Source organism: Charadrius vociferus, unplaced genomic scaffold (assembly GCF_000708025.1).
Source record: "Charadrius vociferus isolate BGI_N301 unplaced genomic scaffold, ASM70802v2 scaffold282, whole genome shotgun sequence".
NCBI classification, from domain to species: Eukaryota; Metazoa; Chordata; class Aves; order Charadriiformes; family Charadriidae; genus Charadrius; species Charadrius vociferus.
Window position 1 is genome coordinate 3,775,729 of NW_009647731.1, and position 21,230 is coordinate 3,796,958.

The following is a 21,230-nucleotide window of genomic DNA, read 5'->3' on the forward strand; positions in this document are numbered from 1 at the left end:
CACCCATATTTGCAGAAAAACAGTCCAGTGTCTCCCTCGTTCCTCAGCTTTCTTTTCCACATAAGTAGAAGTTACACTAATTGCTGTTGCGTGACTGCATGGAGGTTTTTCAGATAAGTATTTTACTGCAAGTGTGGTTACAGAGCTTTACACTGGGTATGCAAATCATTGCTGTGGAACGCAATTGCAAAGAGATCTGCCTGCAATCAGGATCATGAGAAGAAAATCGGTACACCAGAATCACCGGGTAAATCTGTGCTGAATAAAGCTGAAGATGAGACTCAAAATACAAAGAAATTTGCTAGTAGTGAAGAACTGCAGAATAAAGTTTGGATCTACATCCAGGGGTTATTTTTTCAGTGGTTGTGGCCACTACATGTATTTGAATCTGAAGTCAAATCATTCATTACAGACACCCCATATATTAAAAACTGTGAGATGCTCAGATTCTATCATAACCACGTAGGCTATGTGAATTTAGATACAAATTGTACAGCATAAGTTAAAGCAGCAAAGAATTAAGCTTGCGTTGGGCACAAAGAGCTATGATACTTCTTTACAGTAACTTCGGCATCAAACTTGCAAATGTTTTGCCATTGCTGTAACCAACGGACATTCAGATTCTGCAAGAGGAACTTACACATGCCGGATCCATACAGCTTGAAATCTGACTGCAAATCTTGTGTGGCTCCTTGGAAGCAATATTGCACAGTGATTTAAGCTCACAATGAAGAACTGTGTGTGCCTAGTTCAATGGTCGTTAACTTGCTCGCTTTCAAGGACTGAAGTAGGTCTAACAGCAGTTAGAAGCATAACACCAGCCACTGCTACCCCTGGCAGAAGTGCCTGTATCCTCAAAGACTCTGAAACTTCCATCTTTGGCCCTCACTGGTAGCAGGACCAGAGTGATCTCTTCTTTGTATGTGGTGCAAAAGCAAACAAGCTTATGCTGAACAGAGTTGCATTCAAACTCGAAATATTCACAGGAATTTGCAGAACCCTCCCCTCCCAAATCAATGCTTTCTTCAGACTATTATTCAGTACATCTCAGTTGTGCATCATCCTTAGCTCAAAGACCCTACTTTCAAGTGCTGTGTAACATGTAACAGGAGGAATAATGCCTCTTTCATACCAGTTCAAAGTTAATCTCAACATATCAGCAGTGCAGATTGCATTCACCCATGTTACCTTCAAGCCCCTATTTCAATATCTCGTACTTATGGGGAAGCTGCATCTAGGAAACGAGGAAGAGGTTTTTGCTCTTACCAATAGAACCTGTTTGGTGCAACTCCTTCATGAAGAAGCAGCCATCTTCTGCCAAACTCCACTGAACTGAATAACTGTGGACAAAAACAAAACAGTCATGAATCACAGTGAAACACAAAGACAATAGAGAAATTAATCTGAAGAAGGCTGTATCACTTCTGAGATAGCAACTTGGACTTTTACTTCTTCCAGTCTCAAAGAGACACAGCTGGGGCAGTGGAAAACTGTCTGCAGTGCCTTTTATTGGCAGAGGCAATGACATGGGACACAACTGCTACTACATGAGGGCTTACTGTATGGGCACACACAATGACCTGCCATGACTGAAAACTCATCATCTACCTCTTTGTGGCACTCTCAGCTAATAAAATCCTGCAGTATGGGAAGGTTGCCTTTTACTTTTATAAACTTGTGGTGGACACCAAATGTATAGCATAACACAGCAGTTTGATGTCCTAGATAGCTCTGACAACAGATAAACAGAATTGCCTGCCTTGAGATTATGTTGGAAGGTCATTCTCCTTCCAGTCACCAGTAGCTATCTCTAGAGAGGTTGTTCAATCTGGCACCAAAAAAGCACTCTAACATGTCCAGATTTCTGTTGCAGGACTGAACAAGTTTAAATAGCACAAGTTCTTTGTACCATGGAAACCTGCAATTCTCACTTTGCTCCTGTCCTTCTCCTGCAAACAACATGACACCTTCTCCTAGTCTGGTTACACAAACAATATCCAAATACATCAATCATTTCAGAAAATCTTTCCATGATAAATACCAAACCAGACTGAGAAAGGTCAGCAAAAAGGCATGTTACAGGTATTATAAATACTTTGACATGTCTTTGTGGAATGATATACAAATGTTACTGTTATACAACATTTACTAACAGCTGCTTTCCATAAATGCTGCCATCAGGTAATTCTCAGAAGGACAGTAGAGGGGAGGATCACTTGGGTTCTGACTTTCTTTTGCTTTATTTAACTTCAGATTTCTCATGTGGAAGCACTGAGAGGCTTTCAGCCCTATACCTTTCTTGCACATTCATCCCACTTCCCCTCCTTCCCTTGCTTGATAGACTTGGTCGGTCCCCTTTTCTGGCAAGGAAGACTTTTTGAACTTTTTTGAACTGTGATCTGCCTTTTCACAACACCACTTTAGAGATCTTGCAGAAAATGCAAACAATCTGAGTCTTTATGTACAAACCCTGATCAAGTTGGGGTTTTTTTCGAATGAGTAGCAGTGGATTAGTGGAGAAGAGAAAGATGGATGCCTGAGAGAATGACTGAGAAGAGAAGCCGATGTAAAGCTTTGAGTTGATCAGAAAGATGATTTGTATGTATTTTAAGAATTATGAGACTAGGATGTAAGCAAGCTTGAGATCTACTTCCTAGTGTGCATGGCATTCCCAATGCAAACCCCTATATCCTTCAGTTTCCCCACAGCAAAACCTTGGAAGGACATGGAAAAACTAATTACAACAGCTTTTTGATAAACAGTAGATTGTGCATATGTTGAAATCTGCTTTAAAATAGGAAAGCTGAAAATTCACCTATTTTTCTCTTCTCCCTTTCTCTTGAAAACTATCAAAGAAGAGAAAGGGAAGAAGGTGTGGGGGTTAGAAGTTAAGAAGAGTAAGAGAAGGAAAAACAGTTATGCTTTGTGGATAGAAATGCATTCACTTTTAAAATTGCAGTGGTGAGTCTGCTATTTTTCCTTAAGTAGAAGATTCTAGACACATTTTCATTTGAAATTTTAACGGACTCTAATTTTTAAAAATGAAAGTTTTCCTTAAAAAAAAATCTTTTGGGACATTTAACAACAACTTCTGCAAAGTGCTTTGAGTACCTAATCACAAACTTTACCATTGCAGGAGATATTTTTCTCCTTTCACATTCAAAATCCATTTCCAGACCCACTTTTGTAATAGCAGCAAAAATAAAAACATAGTAACAATAAGCTACTGTCAATCTATCTCTCCGATGTCAATGTTTTCTCCTTCTTGGAAAAGTAGTTTCTTTCATGCCAAGTAATATGTCTTTGACATACAGTAATTTATGTTTTAATAAAGTTCAGATCATCCTTTAATTAAGACCAGGGAGCAATCCAAACAACTCAACAAACACCTCTGCGTTCCCAGACCAGGGACACATAGGAGGTAAGCTTTCCAGCGACATCGATGTTCAGATGGCTGAAATCATCACGGTAAATCTTGTTTTCCCCCGTCTGTCTCTCTCACCCTAATCCCTCTGTAGTTTTCCTGAGCACAACATTCAGCAGGTTAATTTGCTGGTGATAGTAACAGTATCCTGAATGAATTAATCACAGCCCGCAAAAGCTTTCTCTGTGCTTGTGTAGCATCCTCCCCACTGCCTGCATTCTCACTGCAGTGCCGGGTGGTCGAATGTCCCCAGACCTACAGCTTCCCTCTGGCTCCTTCACAACACGACTCTTCAGAGGACCTGTTCACCTGCTGCATCCCACCACTCCCGCGGCAGAGCCGAAGCTGCGATGCTGCACAGCACCCAGGGAGCCCTGCTTTCTCTTAGCATGTGCCCTGGATGAGACACGATTCAGGCAAAAAGCGGAGAAATGCAAGATTTTCTAAGTTTGTTTCAAAGGGAGGAAACGGATATAGCGATTCTACTGTCAGGATCAGCCTCTCAAATTAGAAGCCAGTGCCCAGTGAGCTGGAGACAGCACGTGAGGAAAAGACAACAGCTCTCAAAGGGAAATATCAGCTCCCTGGGAACTCATGCCCAAAGCTCTCATTGTCTTTGATAAGACACTTTAATAACCAGGCTTTAGAAGGTTTTTCCTCCTTTGCCATTATCTCAGCACCAATCTCAGCCTTTACTGACTCACAACAGCACAAGCAGCACTAACCTATCTTTAGCAAAGGGGGAATTCCCCACCTTATGTGCCAAGCCCCACAAAAAGAAAAAAAATATCCTTTGCGGTGAGTATTTTTTCAGATATTTATTCTAAGTCTCGTTCATTTTAGAGTGAGTTTATTTAGTTGGACCAGAAAAAAAAAGACATATTTGGAGGCTAGGTTTTTGTCAAGTATCACTTTTTATACAGCTGGGATTATTTTTCCCTGTTTAGCAATTATAGTGCTTGTATGGATATTTTTTAAACCCAGCATCACATTTTGTTGTTGTTATAAAAGCCGTCTCTCTCCTAGGACTTCTTGTGACAGACTCGTGCACGTGGTCCCTTCAGAGATGACATTTTATTTTCTTTGGCAAGCAATGCTGCCTGATGACAATTTTCATTATTAGACTGAAATTAGATAATGTTCTTTGCTACACTTCTTTTTGAACTACAAATAGAAAAAAAACCTATTACAATTTCAACGTATGTTTTCGTCTGAGGGCCAAATAGTGATCTGACATTTCTGTTTTCACTGAAACAAAACTGTTATGAAGTACAAATCTTGTATTGATCTCTCAGATTTGACCCTTGTTCAACAGGGAATAATTCTCCTCTTGCTTCCTCTTCTCTTGTATATTTATTTTTCTATGTAGTACCTGAGTACTTAACGATCATTAACAGTCTGCTTTTGCTTAGTTTTCCTTTTTTAAATCCTAATATTCTAAGTAGTAGCAATCTACCACCTCCTTCTTTCAGACGGGAAAACAGAAATGCAAGGGAAAAGGAAAGGCTGTCCCAAGGTTACAAACACCTTCTCAGCCTGAGCAAGGATTCAAATAAACCATCTGAACCGAAAGACAATCCCCCAGCTGCAGAAAGAGCCTTCTCGCAACATGATGCTGCTATTGTCTGGAGTTGGGGTAGCTGACATTTGAAAACTGAACGTCTTTCCTGATCTACACCAAACAATATCTGTATGCTACTCACCCGCTCTATTACCTGTTTCCCAACCTGTGTGAGAAGCCTAAGAGCTGCTGATGTATTTCAGTGATAGTGTAAGCTTCATCTTAAAATGCTTTGGGATATCTGGGTAACAGCAGGATACAGTTGCCACGTAATCTTCTCTTTCCTTTCTAATTTCTGGGTCTTTCCAGAACTATTTTTAGACTTGAGTAATTTTTTTTTGGCATTCTGGGCTATATGCATTGATGAAATTTTCAGTTTGACACAGTGAAAATATTCTTTAATATATAGATGTTTTTAAACACAACAAATATTGTTTGTAAATGAAGCAAAACTTTCCTACAAACTAATGAAAATGGAGAAGAAAAGTAAAATATTTTAGAAATGTTTGTAGTTAAAAAAAAAGCATTTGATGAAGTGGAAGAAGAGCCGTATGTATAAATTCTTAGTGAAAGTAAAATATTTAACAGAAATTAGCCAAACCTGATTGGTTTATCTACTTTAGTTTGACAGCGTTATTAAAAAAAAAAAAAATCTTGAAAATTTAGGGAGAAAAAATGTTTTTCCAAAATGTTCCATGAATAATTGCTGGAATTTTATTTGACTCAGCTTATTCAGACTGCAACATCACTTTTAGAAGTGAAAGCGTATACCACGGAAGAGGAAGAACCACTCTAATTTTTCTTTACTTCAGCTCTGGAAAAGCTCTCCAAAGCAAAAAGCTCTCAAGACCTTTGCTTCATAAAACCCTCTGTTATTTGGATGGTTCTGGACACACTCTGCCACGTATCTTTCTTTGCCCTTCTGTCCTGTACTGCATAGAATGAGCACTTGTATTGTTTAACAATCTACCCATGTGCGATTTCACAACCATAAAAGAGCTCTGGCTCCTTCCCTCGTTCGACCAGATCTATTTTATTCTTTCCTGGTTTGCACTCCTATTGTACCTCCTCCACATCTTCCCCTGCACTCAGATTTCTAAGCTCTTTAGAGCAGAAATCATCTATTGTAGCATTTGTTTACACAACATAAAGATTACCAGGGCTCTCGGTAACTATTATAATACAGGGAAATTGTAAGCGCAGATAAGTGCAAAGCCAAGTTTTCCCCATAACAGATACTTCTGTAAAAGATTCCACTATTCAGAATGGTGGAAATTAAGATGATCTTCCCATATTATTTCTAATACTTTTGTTTGTCATCCATAAAGCAGCACAGCAATCCAGGAGTTTTGGACTTTCCTCTGGAACAAGGTCGCTACTGTTGGAAATGTTGAATTACACGGAACAATGGTTCTGCCATAAGGCTTTCACATTACACTGGCTTCAAAACCAGCCTTCTACATTTCATAGGACTCAGAAAATATTTAGATAACCATTGATTCCCTTCTTTCCATTGTTTATCAATGTCTTGATGTTTTGTAAGCCTCTAAACTGAAATACTACCACATTTGAAGACCATCGTTCATACCAACAAAGTTGATATTAACTTGTATTTTATATACATGTAACATATATATAGTCTAATACATAGCTTATATAACTGGACTATCAAAAAATGATTCAGAAGTTAATCAACTCCCTCAATAGTTCTTCCAATGGACAGGTTCTTAGTGAGCAGTACCTCTAATAAACAAGAAATTACTGTGAAGAACACAAACTTCTCACTCTTTTATGGATAAATGTTACATATCTCCACTGAAAAACTGTAGAGAAACTTAAATGTTTAATATAGAGACTCATCCTTAAAACACCTCTCCTAAAGGGATTGTGTGGGAGTCTCAAGTGCTGTAAAACATCAGACCTTCACTCACTTCTGTGCAGCTAAAACAAATGACACTAACCAAAGATTCACCTCTCTTTAATTTACCAGCAATGTTATTTGGCTTTCTATTATTTTTTTTTTTGTATCAGTCTACATGCATTTCAAAAACTCCAAAACAAGTAGCTAAGATACAAGCTTTGAGAGCCTGATATTCTCTAGGCATCAGACAAATTTAATTCAAATGTAATCAACAATAGTATGAGATTATGAGCTACAGGATCCTGCTTGTCTGCCTGGGTTTGACTGAAATTACAAAGTTGAGATGTTCTGACATAAGCTCACATCCTCAGGACAAACAAAATGAGCCGTTAACAGTTTCCTAAAGTATTGCACCTGGGCATACACTCATAAAGTTGTACTGTGCGGCACCTGTTTGCTTTAAAACCACTAGATTTTCCCTGAGTTTTTCCCGACCAAAAATCTGGCTATTATGAGGTGGCTGAATTAAGTTTATTTGGCTGTTGAACCTCATGGGTAAGAAAGCATGACATCAACCAGATGTTGCTAGTAAATGCAAACTTGTCTTAAAGAGAGCAGTCCCCATTCTTCTCCAGTTCAAACAAACTCTGTGCTCCCCAGAGCCAGTGGGTAACTCTGCTACCTGCATACTCATCAAACTCACCATACCAAAACCTTACCCTCACAATAATCTATATATCATTCCAGAAGACAGAGAAACATTTGCTCATTTAACACCTGACTTTGAAAGCAAAGTTATACATACCAAGTATTGAGAACTTGAATGACTCACCAATTCTGATACAAAACCATTTGAAGGGTCATTTTGCTAGTCAAGACCTACCATCACCCATACTGTTCTCAAGAGATTCATTTTCCCAGCCAAAGCTTTCTGTCACATCTGGAGTTCCTCACAGCTTCGACTTCATTTTAACACCTATACAAATTGTTGCAGACATGACTGACCCAGGGTGCTCCTGATGTTTCATCATTCAGCGTTTAAACTAATGGGATGTTCTGATGAACCATTTGGTTCTGTTGCTTCTGCACGTACTGATCTTGAATCATGTGGTAGTTCCATGTGCTACCTATGCTGATAAGAATATTCAATTTTATGCACTGATTTCATCTCATGTAAAAAACATTATGCACATGGAAATTTGGAATCTGGCTAAAGAAAAGGTGATTTAAATTGCATGCTGAAAGTGACATGAGGGGAATATTTCGAACAAGCTAGTAGTTCCCATTATTTTTCTTTTACTTAAGAAATTTCCCCTAAGCAATTTATAACAGAATACGGCATGGAGTCTAAGTTTATTTGCTGATTGGATTTACTAACTTCGGCATTCTTATATTCACAAAAGAAAAAGGTCTCTTTCTCCCACCTCTAGCTTCCATGAAAGCTCCACTCTTTCTTCCTGGACACAGATCTGACCAAAGCAACTCAACCCACACCACAACACTGACCTAGAAAACACATGGAGCTGGAAAACTAGTTTGGGATATCTCCAAAAGCCCTGGGTTTGATTCAAATTAACCTCTGATTCCCTGAGAAGCTTCCTACTGGTCAATTCTCCTGACTTGTCGCCTCTTACACTTCCTGGTGTTTCAATGAGATGATTAAAACTAATTCTGTTTGTGGTGTTTCACCTGAACCCCTTCAAATAGCATTTATTCACACAAAAAAAAAACCCTACCAGTGCACTTAAAACTGAATTTTGTACTGAATCATATAAAGATTTTGAGAGATCATTTCTTCCTTATCTTCAGTATTTTTTTTTTAATTTATCGCTATTTCACCAAAGAATGCAACATTCCAAAAGAACAGATCAGCTTTCACTATAAACACACCAGAGTCAAACTGGATAAAGACAACTCTTTCTGAAGATGCTACAATGTAATTTGAAATAAAGGCAGGCAAGTCCTTCTTCTTATTCCCATTCATTTATACTCAATAAGTTTATTGCTGATAAAGTGTACTTTACTATGACCACAGGTGTATTTGAAGAAATTCTGGTCTTCTACAAAGTTCCAGTCATTATGCTCATTGTTCATGGGGCATTATTCAAATGTTACTCAACTGTGAAAGACAATATTTAGAACTAATCTAAAACCTTCAGGAAAGCAAAGAGCAATAGGATAGGCATGACATGGATTGCTTCAATTTGGTGATTTACTACTTCAATTTAAGTCTCTAGAAGAACAATTACAATTGCATTTCTTTTTCTTTCTATGCAGTCTGCAGAAAAGGATGGGGCTGCCGTATCAGGTATGGACTTAAGATTGAACATGTTTATATAGGCATATAAAATAGTCCTTTATGATCTTACAGATCATTATCCCCTTGGATCTACCTTCTATATCAGAAGTTATCGTAGTGGGAGAGAAATTTCCACAGTGGTGCTACAGACATCTCAACCAGTGAGAAAGAATGAATAGGGACTTGGATACACAGATGCTCCCAACACTCATCCAGTGCAGCTTACTTGGGCATCAAAGCACATCAAATTTAAAGAAATTACGGCACAGGGCATTTCTTCTTCAGAGCAGTCAAAGTCTGGGAGGTATGCTGCTCTTCCCAGAATCACACTGTGTGTCATTTAGAAGAGCCACGGACCAGGCTTTTTTCTTACAACACTGAATTTAACACAACAGAATGTTTTGTATAAACAAAGAATTTGAAATCTTGCACGGTACTTCCTTCCTAGAACAGAGCATAAGACTCATGATCCAGGAGACAAAAATGGGCTACAGGGCTGATACTCATTTACTTCCCTGATCCCTCATCTAATCATAAGTTCCAGAGTTAAGATGCTTAAATATCCTTGAAGCAATAAAGTTCACAAGACACTGCTTAGACTTTGAAGAACTTAAGTTGCCACAATGCATTAATCATGCCATGCAGAAGCCGTCAATAATGTTAACCCAATAACTGGTATTTATTGAATGCTGATGGGAAACACTTCAGAGTGATAAAGCTTTCAGATACCTGCTTCACAGCCCACTCAAACACCAGTGAGGTCTGCAGCTCTGTGGCTGTTTTTGCTGATGAACCACACACCACTGTCATGTAGATTTGTTCAGTATGGTTGTAACACAGCAATTTCTTTTGAGCAAGTTCATCAGATCAAAGCATCCTGGAGGTAACCCTCAGCTTTCTTCCTACCTATCGCTCAATTACTCCTCACATATTGGCAGATATGAGCAACGTCAGCCGGTGTTCTGGTTTTGTGGCAGTTTTCAAGCAACTGTATTAGCATGACGTCTCCAGTGCATTCAACTCATCTGCCAAAAAAGTGGCAGGAAACACATTTTTACCAGCAGATATTTAAAGGAATCTGTCTGGCATATATATTTTAAAGCCAGAAGGAACCACTGGTATCATCAGTCTGTTCTCTGCCTCGCAGATGCTGCAGGATCTTCACCACTAACTCAAACAGTAGAGAGAATTACTCAGCCCAAGAACTGATGGCTGAACTAGATTGTCTCATTTGGAAAGACATCCAATCTCAATTCCAAAGGATGATGAATTTACTGCTCCACTTAGTATGCTGTCCTCAAGGTTAATTCCCTTCTCTGTTAAAAAACACTATGTCTGTAACAGGTAACAGGGCATCCTGCACTTGCTTTCTGTTGCATGGTAAATTTACTATGTAGGTTCATAACTGTTTCGATAACTGCATTAAATAAATGCATTTTTGTTTAAAAAACGTATTGTATTAGAATAAGAATGGAAAAGGCTTATTACAGCAGAATTTACGGTAAAGTGTCAGTATTTTCATGCACACATGCATAGCTTTAAATTTAAAAATAAATTATTATTGTTTATCATTTGCATTATATTAAAACCTATGGCTCCCAGTGAATTTAGTGTTGACAGGCACTTTGTATAATAAGAAACTGGAGATGTTGGAAAGTACAGTCAAAGCAACCGACAGAGAAGGGAAAGGTGAGTCCTCTACAGAAAAGCAAAGGGTGTTGCTCAACACCACAGAGATCAGTGGCAGATCTAGTGATACGGAGCAAATGTCTTTATTCCTAATCCAGTGAACTGTCCAACTCTGACGGAAAGGAAAAAAGTAATTTTTTCATGGAAGTAGGAAAACTAGAGTTATATAGAGCACAGAAAATCTTGTAGAGAAACAACAGATCTACACATAGCTGTAAGTATGCATCCAAGGATCCCAAAGAAGCAAAAGAACAAGTTCTCTAAGGGTACAGAGGGCTGATGTTTATACAGATGGATAAGCAAGGACATATTGATTTGCCTAAAGATGAGTGAGTCAGTGGTAAAGAGTGCAGTGATTACTGCTCGAGAGTCTTTCCTTCTGTTTCACTGATCACACTCCTGGCCCAGAAATGTAGCTTCCTCTCTGGACTACCAGCCTGCCACTGGGCTCTGCTAGCTGTTTTTTTTCCTTTTCTTTGTTATTATTTATTGGAGGATGAAAGAATGTTAGAAATTCCTCCCACTTTTAATTCCATTCTTTATTTTAAATTGTTACCCCAGCACATTATGCTTAGTGAGGTGCATGGAAGACTGACAGGTACCCTAGGAAAGCAGATTTTATGACATAGTTTGTCCCCTGGCTTATGGCTAATTAAAATAAAAAAGATAAAATCTGACAACATTATTCTTCTTACTGAGACAATGCTGAGGAACTGACTGTATGAGAAGAAGAGAGGAAAAATCCTAATAACAGACAGATGAATGGTTTTTATTGTCCCTTCATTGTTCACTTTTAGTATGCTGTTTGCCACCAAATGCTAATCAGTTTGCCTAGAGATAACAAGGCATATTTGCAAAGAGCTGTGCGCAAGATGTGTCATCAGGTTGCCTGGTAGGTGTCTGTCCTTAAGGTCTTTACACAAATGGTGTGCACAGCCCTAGCTACAAACATGGATGGTTCTGTGCATGACCGATACCTTGCTTAGAAACACAAGCCCATGGAAAGCCCAGCATTCACAGGGCCTTTGCATGGAAGGCCCTTTCCATCCCTGGCAGAAGTGTTGGTAACTCAGAAAGGATATCTAAGCTCATGCAGAAAGTGCCACGTTGCAAAGCCTGGGACAAACACCTTTTAAAGTGCAAATTCCTTACTACTTTTCATGTTCAACAATATGAGTCAAAAGAGAATCAAGTCTGCTAGAAAACTGGTTTGGTCGATTAGCGGTGCCCTAAATATTAACACAAATAATGTAGAGAGTTGCAGGAGTTATGCCATAGGGAAAGGGGGAGTTATTCACATAGGCTAATGTTAGCTTTACGCAGACGAGCTCCCTAGTTTTGTCTGCAGTCTGTCAAAAGAGAGAGGCTTTTCCAGAGGATGATTCAAAGCGGCTAATGCTTACCACTCTAGAAAAGCTTTTTTCCTCTCCATTAATTTTAGATGGGATTAGCCTCCCTCAGCTAACATTAGCCCAAGTGAATAGTCCTCTAAATGTTGTTGGCAGTGTGGAAAAAAAACCCACAAAACACCTCAGAATGATGTTGCTTGATGTTAACAGCATTTTATTTTAAACTATGGTGCATTTTCTGATAAAATAAATCTGGATTTTATTCCCCCTTCTCTGGTCTATGTAGGCAGTGTTTGTTACTAGAAACAGAATAATTTAGGTTGAAAGCAACCTCTGGAGGTCCCTGGTCTGACTGTGTTCCAAGCACAGTCACCCTCAAAGTTAGATCCTAATGTGGTGAAATGAAAGGTTTTAGAATTATGCAATGCATCGACAATAGTCCATCACATCTTGAAGAGTGAATACTGGCTGCATCTATGGCAGATACTCTACTGTCAGACACAAGCATTAGACCAAATACATGGATCGGTGGGACTGAAAGTACTTTTAAGAGTTGTCCTGTTCTCTCACATGGACATCCTGTGTCCATATGCATCCTTATCTCTATTCTAAGTGGTTCCTCTATCACCCCGATATATGAACACCTTTCTCTTGAACTTGAACGCATGAGGAGTGGACCTCTTTTACTGCAGGACACTGGAGAAGATGACATGGTTCGATGACAGAAGATATGTTGTTCCACAAGCAACAGAATCCTGATTTGCTAAACTTCAGCACTTTAGCTGTACAGCCAAGTATCAGTGCCTAACTCCTGGATCTACAGCATGACGCACATGGTAAATAAATGTAGACAGATGGAATTGGACATTTGGGAAAGGCCAAAATGGAAAAAAAAAAAAAAAAGGAAAAAAAAAAGGAAATGTAAACCTCTTCATTTACTACTGCTATGTTGACAGAGCTCCTTTATTCTGGGGTGCCTTGCTTTTCAAGAGTTCATTTGAAATGAGAGAGGAGAATCAACAACAATAACTCCATTTTAAACCTTCTTTTTCAGCCTCTGTTGATGCCTTTCAGTGCTTGAGTGCCTTTGCACATTTATTCCTGAGCTGGGCAATTACGAACCTGCATTTTGCCCATCTGACTTGTGTTTCCCAATTTCACCTGTATTTCGTCTCTCTAAATAGCTCTGTTATTCATGGCTGATTACTAACCATTCCTCTGTGTCTCTGACCCATCTGAATAGCAGAAGATGTCTCCACATGAAGTAGAGGCTCTTACATCCCACCCTCTGATTACACAGCAAACCACTTTTGAAGATTACATAGTAATACATAAGCAATACTCCCGTAAAATACAGACCTTCATCCTACAAGCCAGCTGATTAAACCCACAAGAGCTCACCCGTACAAGACCTCCAACAAGCTTTTGCCTCACAAGCAATGCTTTACTGTGTCTGAAGTTTCCTCCTGATTTGTAACTCCTCTTACACAGAAAATGGAGAAGCATGCAGTAGTTCTGCAATTATGTGGTAAGAATCAGCCATGTAACAGCTATACTTTCAACCAGAACAATGAATGCAATCATGAAGCAATTAGTGCAGGCGGCAGATGGTTTGCTGCTCTTTTTTTCTCAAGACTGGCAGGAAAAAGTCATGACTGAATAAGGGACTGGTCTGTCAGCAGTGGTAATTCAAGTCTGCTGCCCAAGGCACAGATACAGGGAAGAGAGGTGGGAACAAAAGTAACTGAGTCACTGAAGCTTAATTGCTTGTCAGCTGAACCCCAGTAATTAACCACATTCACCCACACGCAATGCCCAAGACTTCAGTTAACACAGATTTCCCTAGCATTGAGTAAATCCCTATTCAACTAAACAAAAAAAGATCTGTAGTACTTATCATAGTGATAGAGTCAGTGGGCTGTGAAGAGATTGAGGGATGATGCAATGTGACCCATTTCCTATTCATCACAACTGAGCAATGAGAGGCATGCACTAACTGTTGGCTTTGCCCTCATCAGTCCTGAATTGGAAGGACAACTTCGGAGAACCAAAACAGGCCAGACCCAAAGTGATTCCTGTCTCTCTGTTCACCATCTGATTCTCCTGGTCCCACCTGCTGCAATGACAACATGCAAATGGATAACAACAATGACATGGCTTGCTAGAAGGATGTAAATGTGTTTTCTAATTGATTCTCCCCTCCCTCCTGACTGTCAAGAGCAAAATTAAATGAATGCAACAATCCCTAACTGGTCAAAATCCAACTTACTCCTTAATGCCCCCATCAGCAAAACCTTCACAGCCTCTTCAGTCAGTGGCATCAAAGTCAGCGATAACAAAATGTAAATTCCTTACCATGCAGATACATTTCCCTTGCTTCCTTGGGTGACTCTTAAGTCAGCATGCACGCAGTGCCTGGAATCCAAGGAGTAATGGCTTCTCTTGCCTTAAATATGGCCTTAGCATGAGATCACAAAATAGCAAACGGCATTGTTATTTGTTCTGAACTACCCCGCAGCTCCCATTGCAATTATCTAAAGACCTGCAGGACCTCTTAATTACACTGAGAAAATTCTGCCTTTGGATATACAAGCATGAAACCAATGGGAGTCATTTACACTTAGCCACAGGCTGAACTTCACCCTTACATGTAATTTTTAGTCCAAGCTGATTAATACTCTTTGCCTGTTGGTTACCCTCTATGGTTCTTGGCCAAAGCTTGTTGAAGTCAGAAAATGTGTCCATTAGGCTTTGAAGTAGAAACCAGGCCTGTGACTCATACCGATACGGAGTACTTTTAAAATTCTATTTCAGAGTTAATTGGTACCGATCTACAGACTTTTTGCTACATGATATTTTTCTTGCAACTACAGTATTGAATTACCAACAGTTTCCCAATTTGCTAATAAATGCCATAACACAAAGAGATATTACCATACAGCCTGCACACTCTCACTCGAAACACACCATACACATTACTCCAACACCAACCCTATAAATTCAGGTTAATGCACAAAAGAGCCCTTCATTCTTACATCTGGTTTGTTTTTTAGGATTCTATAGAAGAAGAGTGGGAGTTTCCTGTGGAATAGTAACAATATATTTGCTAGTAGCCACCTACTGTGTGAGCATTAGCTGTATGGACTCTAATTCAGAATTATTTTCTGAGCAGGCTGACTACCACAACAGCTGAAATTAATTTTCTACTATAACCCAATTTTATTTGACAAATTTACCACTGAAAGTTTCATTGATCCTTGTGTAATAAATCTCCTGTTACCAACACACAGTAACTTTCATTCCAAAAGGTCCTAAAAGACAGCAGAAACCAGATTCTGTTCAGTTTAATATCAGTCCAGAGAATTCAATAGCCACAAGGGAAAGGAAACATTTTGACCTTGTCTAACTACATACTGAACACACAGAAATAATTTAACCTGCACCTTCCTCTGGAATAGATTATAACCATAGTATACTCTACAAAATGCTGTGAGAGAGGTGAGTGAAAAATACAATTTACACTACAGGAGAATTAAGTGCGCAAGGTGCATCTCCCATAATTGGGAAGGATATTAAGCTACTGGCCTGGAAGGATACTGGTTTTGAGCTTAAAACACAGGACTAAACTTCTATTAAAAAAAAAATCCCATAAGATCATTTTGTGACTTTAGCTACTTATTTAGCTTCCATATACCTTTATTTTCTCAGGCTTACAGCAATAGTAACAACAAGCCTAAATTAGGCCAAAGGAAAATTAGTATTTAATGTCTGTAAAATTAATTCAAATGCACAGATGAAAAATATAAGAGAATTCAAACTTTTATGTTGATATTCACATTAATGTACAACCTGAACAATTCAGCCAACACTTTGAGTATTGATTAGATTCAGATTCTCATAGATTCATAGAATGGTTTGGGTTGGAAAGGACTTTGAAGATCATCTAGTTCCAACCCCCCTGCCATGGGCAGGGACACCTCACACTAGACAGGGACACCTCCCACTGGCACAGGTTGCACAAAGCCCCATCCAGCCTGGCCTTGAACACCTCCAGGGATGGGGCAGCCAGAGCTTCTTTGGGCAACCTGTGCCAGTGTCTCATCACTCACCTCCATCCATCCTGGCCACGTCACCCATGCTCTTGGGCTGTTTTCAGTGCCTTTCAGGGTTAAGTTCAAAGCAACTGAAGTTCAAGTATGTTTTAGGGGGTATCACAAGAAATAGGAAAGATGATCACTTCACAGTTGAGTTTATCTGCCATTGACTCCTAGCTGTCAATTCTTGTTAGAAGTTTTTTTGCTAGATCAAAATGCTTACTCACGTTTTGTCTTTCCCCATCAATGTATTTAGGAACAACAATATAGTTTCCCTTTAATCTGCTTTTTGGTAAACTAAAGAGATTGAGTTCTATCAGTCCTTCAGTGGAAGACGACTGGCTTGCAAGTATTGATGTGCTTGATTTTCAAAAAGTTCTAACAATAAGGTCTCTCGCAATCAAGTCCCATTCTGTTGTCTCAAGTTGGGCAGCAAAAAATCAAGGCAAATCTCACAGTATATTTATTCGGCTGATGGATTACCCATACTGAAGGAACTGGACTTCAAAGGAAATCGATTCACCGCTACTTTTCTCTTAGAAAATCAAAGGTTGCTTGAAAATATGCCAACCAGATAGGAACAAGGAGTGTCTCATAACGTTCTTGGAGCTGCTGAAGGAAGGAGCAAGAAAATTCTTAAACAAGAGGACGAAAAGCATCACTAAAAGTTGTTATTCCTATTCTGAAGGATCCTAGCTGTCTTCACTGCCCATTGCCTGTCACACAATATTGCCAAAAAGGACTGATGAATAAATGCAGACTGCCAGGTCATTCATAGAGCACTAGGTCCCAAGAACACCACAGGTGCCCATATCCTTTACTTTGCCCTTTACATTGAGGCTTACTCAATGTTTTTTGCTTCGAAATACCAGTTTGGTATTCCCAAAGACTGTCTTGGTATCACTCCAAAGACCATCCTGAATGCTCATCAGCGGTTATGTAGAGAGATGAAGGAACCCTAGGTTGTTCCTAAGCAACCAAAGCAAAACACTGCCAACGATTCTTACCTTCTGATCTTGGCTGTATGCTAAGATCCAATCTTCCTGCTTGGGGTGGAAGAGCAGACTATGGATGTAGAAGTTCAGACGGTATTTTTGATAGGTGGCCCCTTCATCAGAACTGATTAATAAGCTGCTCTCAACTTCTGGATCAGTCAGCAGCATGATCTATATGGAAGGGAAATATGAAAATACAGTGGTGAAGAGGAGTCAGATGGAAAAATGAGTAAGCAGCTAGGAATTTCAGATAAGCTTATTAAATATGTCCATTTCAAAATGTTTCAATGTAATATCAAAACTAAGCATAGCCAACCTTTCAGTAAGGAAAACAGTATTTCAGCTATGTATATAAACATAACATATAATCAAATAGGCAAAACGACTTTACCACTAGTTAAAATAGACCTTAATGAAGCTATGCTTAGGTTATCAGAAAAATCAAACCTGAAATTTGTAACACCAGAGTGCAATCTTACTAAGTTACCAGACAGCCACAGGGGGCTGCTTGGGTCTTCATGAATGATCTATTGGAATGGCAGACAAAAAAGTTAGGTGTTAAGAAAAAAAGACAGACACACAGAGAATGAGTTCTAATGGTGAGCTTTGTTAGACTCTGGCAGAATTTTTAGAGGAGATGACAGTTTCATTGCCTGAAATGTTATAACCTGGCTGCCTGCAAGAAGCAATCTTGCTTTGGCAGGAGGACACATTTGATAATGTGTTGGGTTCTTTCCACCTCCAGTTTCTATGGTGCTGTGAATTATAAATTCGGTAGTGTATCAAAAATAATCTTCACATAGCAATGTTGCTTTCTAGCTTTGTCCGAGAATGTTAGTTCAGGAGTGACAGAAGATATACATCTTGCAGTTGTAGTAGCTACTTCTCCCCATTAACTGTGGTATTAATTGGTCTGTATTGCTGATGAATCAGAGAGAATAATGAGATACTCCTCTCATGTCTCTCTGCATGAGAGAATATACAGGTTTGAGCAGCAGAAAGTGATCATTCCAGTATTTCTGCAAGCAACAAAGCAATACCCCTAAGGAATGGGATTGAGGCACCATGAATGACAAACATGAATAGTTCTGAAGAATACGGGAAGGTATTAAAGCCTTGAAGCTTTTTTCTTTTCTTTTTTTTTTTTTTCTTTTTTAAGTATTGGTGCTGCTGTTGCTTTGCAAATGGCAAACACTGATATGTTCTTAGACAAGCCTGAAATGAAAGGATCCACACCTGGCATTTCTCAGAGCAAATTCCTATCTGGGTCTGAGCACTGCAAAAATCACATACTCCATTTCCTTCTCTTTCTTTCTTTTAGGCAGGCAGAGTTAGATACAACTTAACATGCTACCTATGAATTACAGGATGCCATAAGTCTTGACAGACACCAGATGCTAAAGAACTATTTGTATGTGAAGGTGTAAATACACATATAATCTACACAGGAAATGTCCTTCATTATTGGGTAACTGCCAGAGGTTTTTTATCTGTCTCTAGAAACCCCATCGGTAGCATAACAATTTGGTTGGGACTTAGAAAGTTGGGGTTCTTCAAAATCCCTGAACTTTAATATCCCAAGTGATCTTAAACCAGTTACATTATCACGCTGTATCTCAAACGTAAAATAGGGTAATGCTTCCATTGTAGCATAAAGGTACAGTCTCCTTTTGTAGCTCTGATTTACTTTTGAAATCTTGTGATGAAAACATGCATTATTAGCATTAAACATTGTTATTTTCATTTAACACTTTCAAGTACATCAGTCATGCCACTGATGCGTTTTCTAAACAGAAGATTGCATGATAGTAGATACATAAAAAGCATTAATAATCAAAATGTCAATATATAGATCATCTACTGTCATAAGTAGCCTATCCAGCGTCTGAAGCCAAAAATTAAATTGTGATGTTTATCAGTTGGTTCTTTTTTCTTACCAGACTAATTTCTGGAACAACGTGCCTATGGTTAACATTTATCAATTCAGTCCTAGAATTGAGGCATTATGATTTTCCTATTTTTATGGCTTCCTTCTTGAGTGGATTTTGTTTATGTTGGTATTTGAAAATATCACAGCACAGCATTAATTTGGACTATAGCAACTAGAGCAGAAATAAGCACAAATCAATGGGCTTGATCCAAGCTCCCTGAAGTTAGTAAGAGTCTTGTCATTGACTTTGGATTGTGCCTCTAAGGCAAGTTGTTAATCAAGATCCACTGTAGTCTCACGTATTCTCTTCTACCTGCACAAGGAACTCATCTGACCTCATCACTGTCATATCCAAGAACACCACCACCTTAACACATTTTCTGTCAGGCCACTCCTCTGAAGTGTGAAAGCGGTCTTATCTCCATTTCTTAGAAAGAGAATTGAGGGACAAACTGTTGAGGCACTGAAGCACTTAATTCCTCATTCAATCAATAAAACTTAAGTGCCTGAACAGACTTGCCAGCACTGTTGACTTTGGCTTTAATCTGCTAACTACCACCCTGGGCTATTACTACTGTGTTTTCAAGTATCTACAGCCTCCAGAAGCCTTAGCTGCTGCATTGCTATAACCATACCTTCTGTATACGTGAAGTATTTCAGAACACATCAGGTTTGCTACATATGCCAAGAGCAATAGCGGTTTAGATATGGCAGAGCTGTGCAGATTTATACAAGGGCAGACAGAGAGTCAGAGACAGGGGAGGCAGTTGAGGGATGACTCTCCAGCCACTAGTCAGATTGGTAACTATGAGACCAACTTTCAGCGCCGGGACAGCATTGTCTGCTCCACCATTGCACCCTGTCACTACCAATCTCTTTACATCGACGCCATAAACCAAAACAAGTGAGAGTTGACTAAGCAGTCACTACTCACATCACAGTCAGAGCATCATGTTTCTTAAAAGACAAGAAAAGCAAATTTCATTACAAAATATCTGCATGTAAAATAATCAGAGTTATAAGCCCAAAAGATAGCATTTATTGGATAAGAAGCAGAAATTGATATCTGTATGAAAAATCTGTCAAAACGAGAGCGAAGTGCTGTGTACATCTACATGAACCTTTCCAATCAGACCAGGAGCGTGCTTCTGAAATGAATCCCCCAAATTTTTGGGGGAAATCTCTGTAGCAAATCCTTACACACTATGTTCTGGCTCACGCCACAGTGATCTCGGAGCACAGAAACTGAATTTCCTTTCAAGGAAACAAAACCAGAATATACGTTTCAGGAGTGCACCTAACGTGCTCCAACCACCACTGGACATTTAGGTCAGAGTATCAGGTTAGCACCAAAGTCAGATTGTCTGCCTAAAAAGTGCTCATATTGCAGATAGATCTCATCTCAACATCAACCCTTTCATTCTACAAGCCACTTCCACTGAGCTGCACTACACGCTAATCTAGTTGCAGCCACATTAGCTTAATTTTATTGCCTAAGCTGCCTGAAACATAAATGAGAAAGGAGGGGAAGTACAATTAATTTTAATGTTTTTGTTGTTGCAGCACATGAAACGTAGAGAAAATGGATTTTAGAATTTTCTTTGAAACAAATGAAGCCAATTTCTGCTTTGAAGTAGTCATACCCATTGAACTGATGCAGTTGCTTATACAGAAAATAAAAGTGGACACAGACATGTTGAACAGGAAAAGCGTGGAAAATAAAACATATAATGTTAATAATAACAAAGTAAATCTAGATTTAGAAGTCATAAACTTTAATATCTAAGAATATCTAAGATAACAGATTAGAAATAAACTGTTTTTATAATTTCTGACTTGACTGTAGAATGCATGCTGGATGTCCTTAAATATGAGCTCCTCAAAGGAGCAATCTCCTTGCTCTGTTTCTAGAGTGCTTAATACTACATATCACTGCTTTCCCAGCCAACACTGGTTTCTGGACAAGCATATTCTGGACATCATTGGGGAATCAACATGGCTTTTGCACATGAAAATCACACCTTAAAT

General features: G+C 39.0%; 1 protein-coding gene across 1 annotated transcript in view; it reads right to left on the reverse strand.

Moving 5' to 3' along the window:
* SORCS1 (sortilin-related VPS10 domain containing receptor 1) overlaps positions 1–21,230 on the reverse strand; it is a 209,801-nt gene that overhangs the window by 100,691 nt on the left and 87,880 nt on the right. The window contains exons 4-5 of the mRNA XM_009881624.1: positions 17,285–17,443; positions 1,267–1,340 (exon numbers count right to left, since the gene is read on the reverse strand). Coding sequence (XP_009879926.1) covers positions 1,267–1,340; positions 17,285–17,443 — 233 coding nt within the window. The remainder of the gene's footprint in view (positions 1–1,266; positions 1,341–17,284; positions 17,444–21,230) is intronic.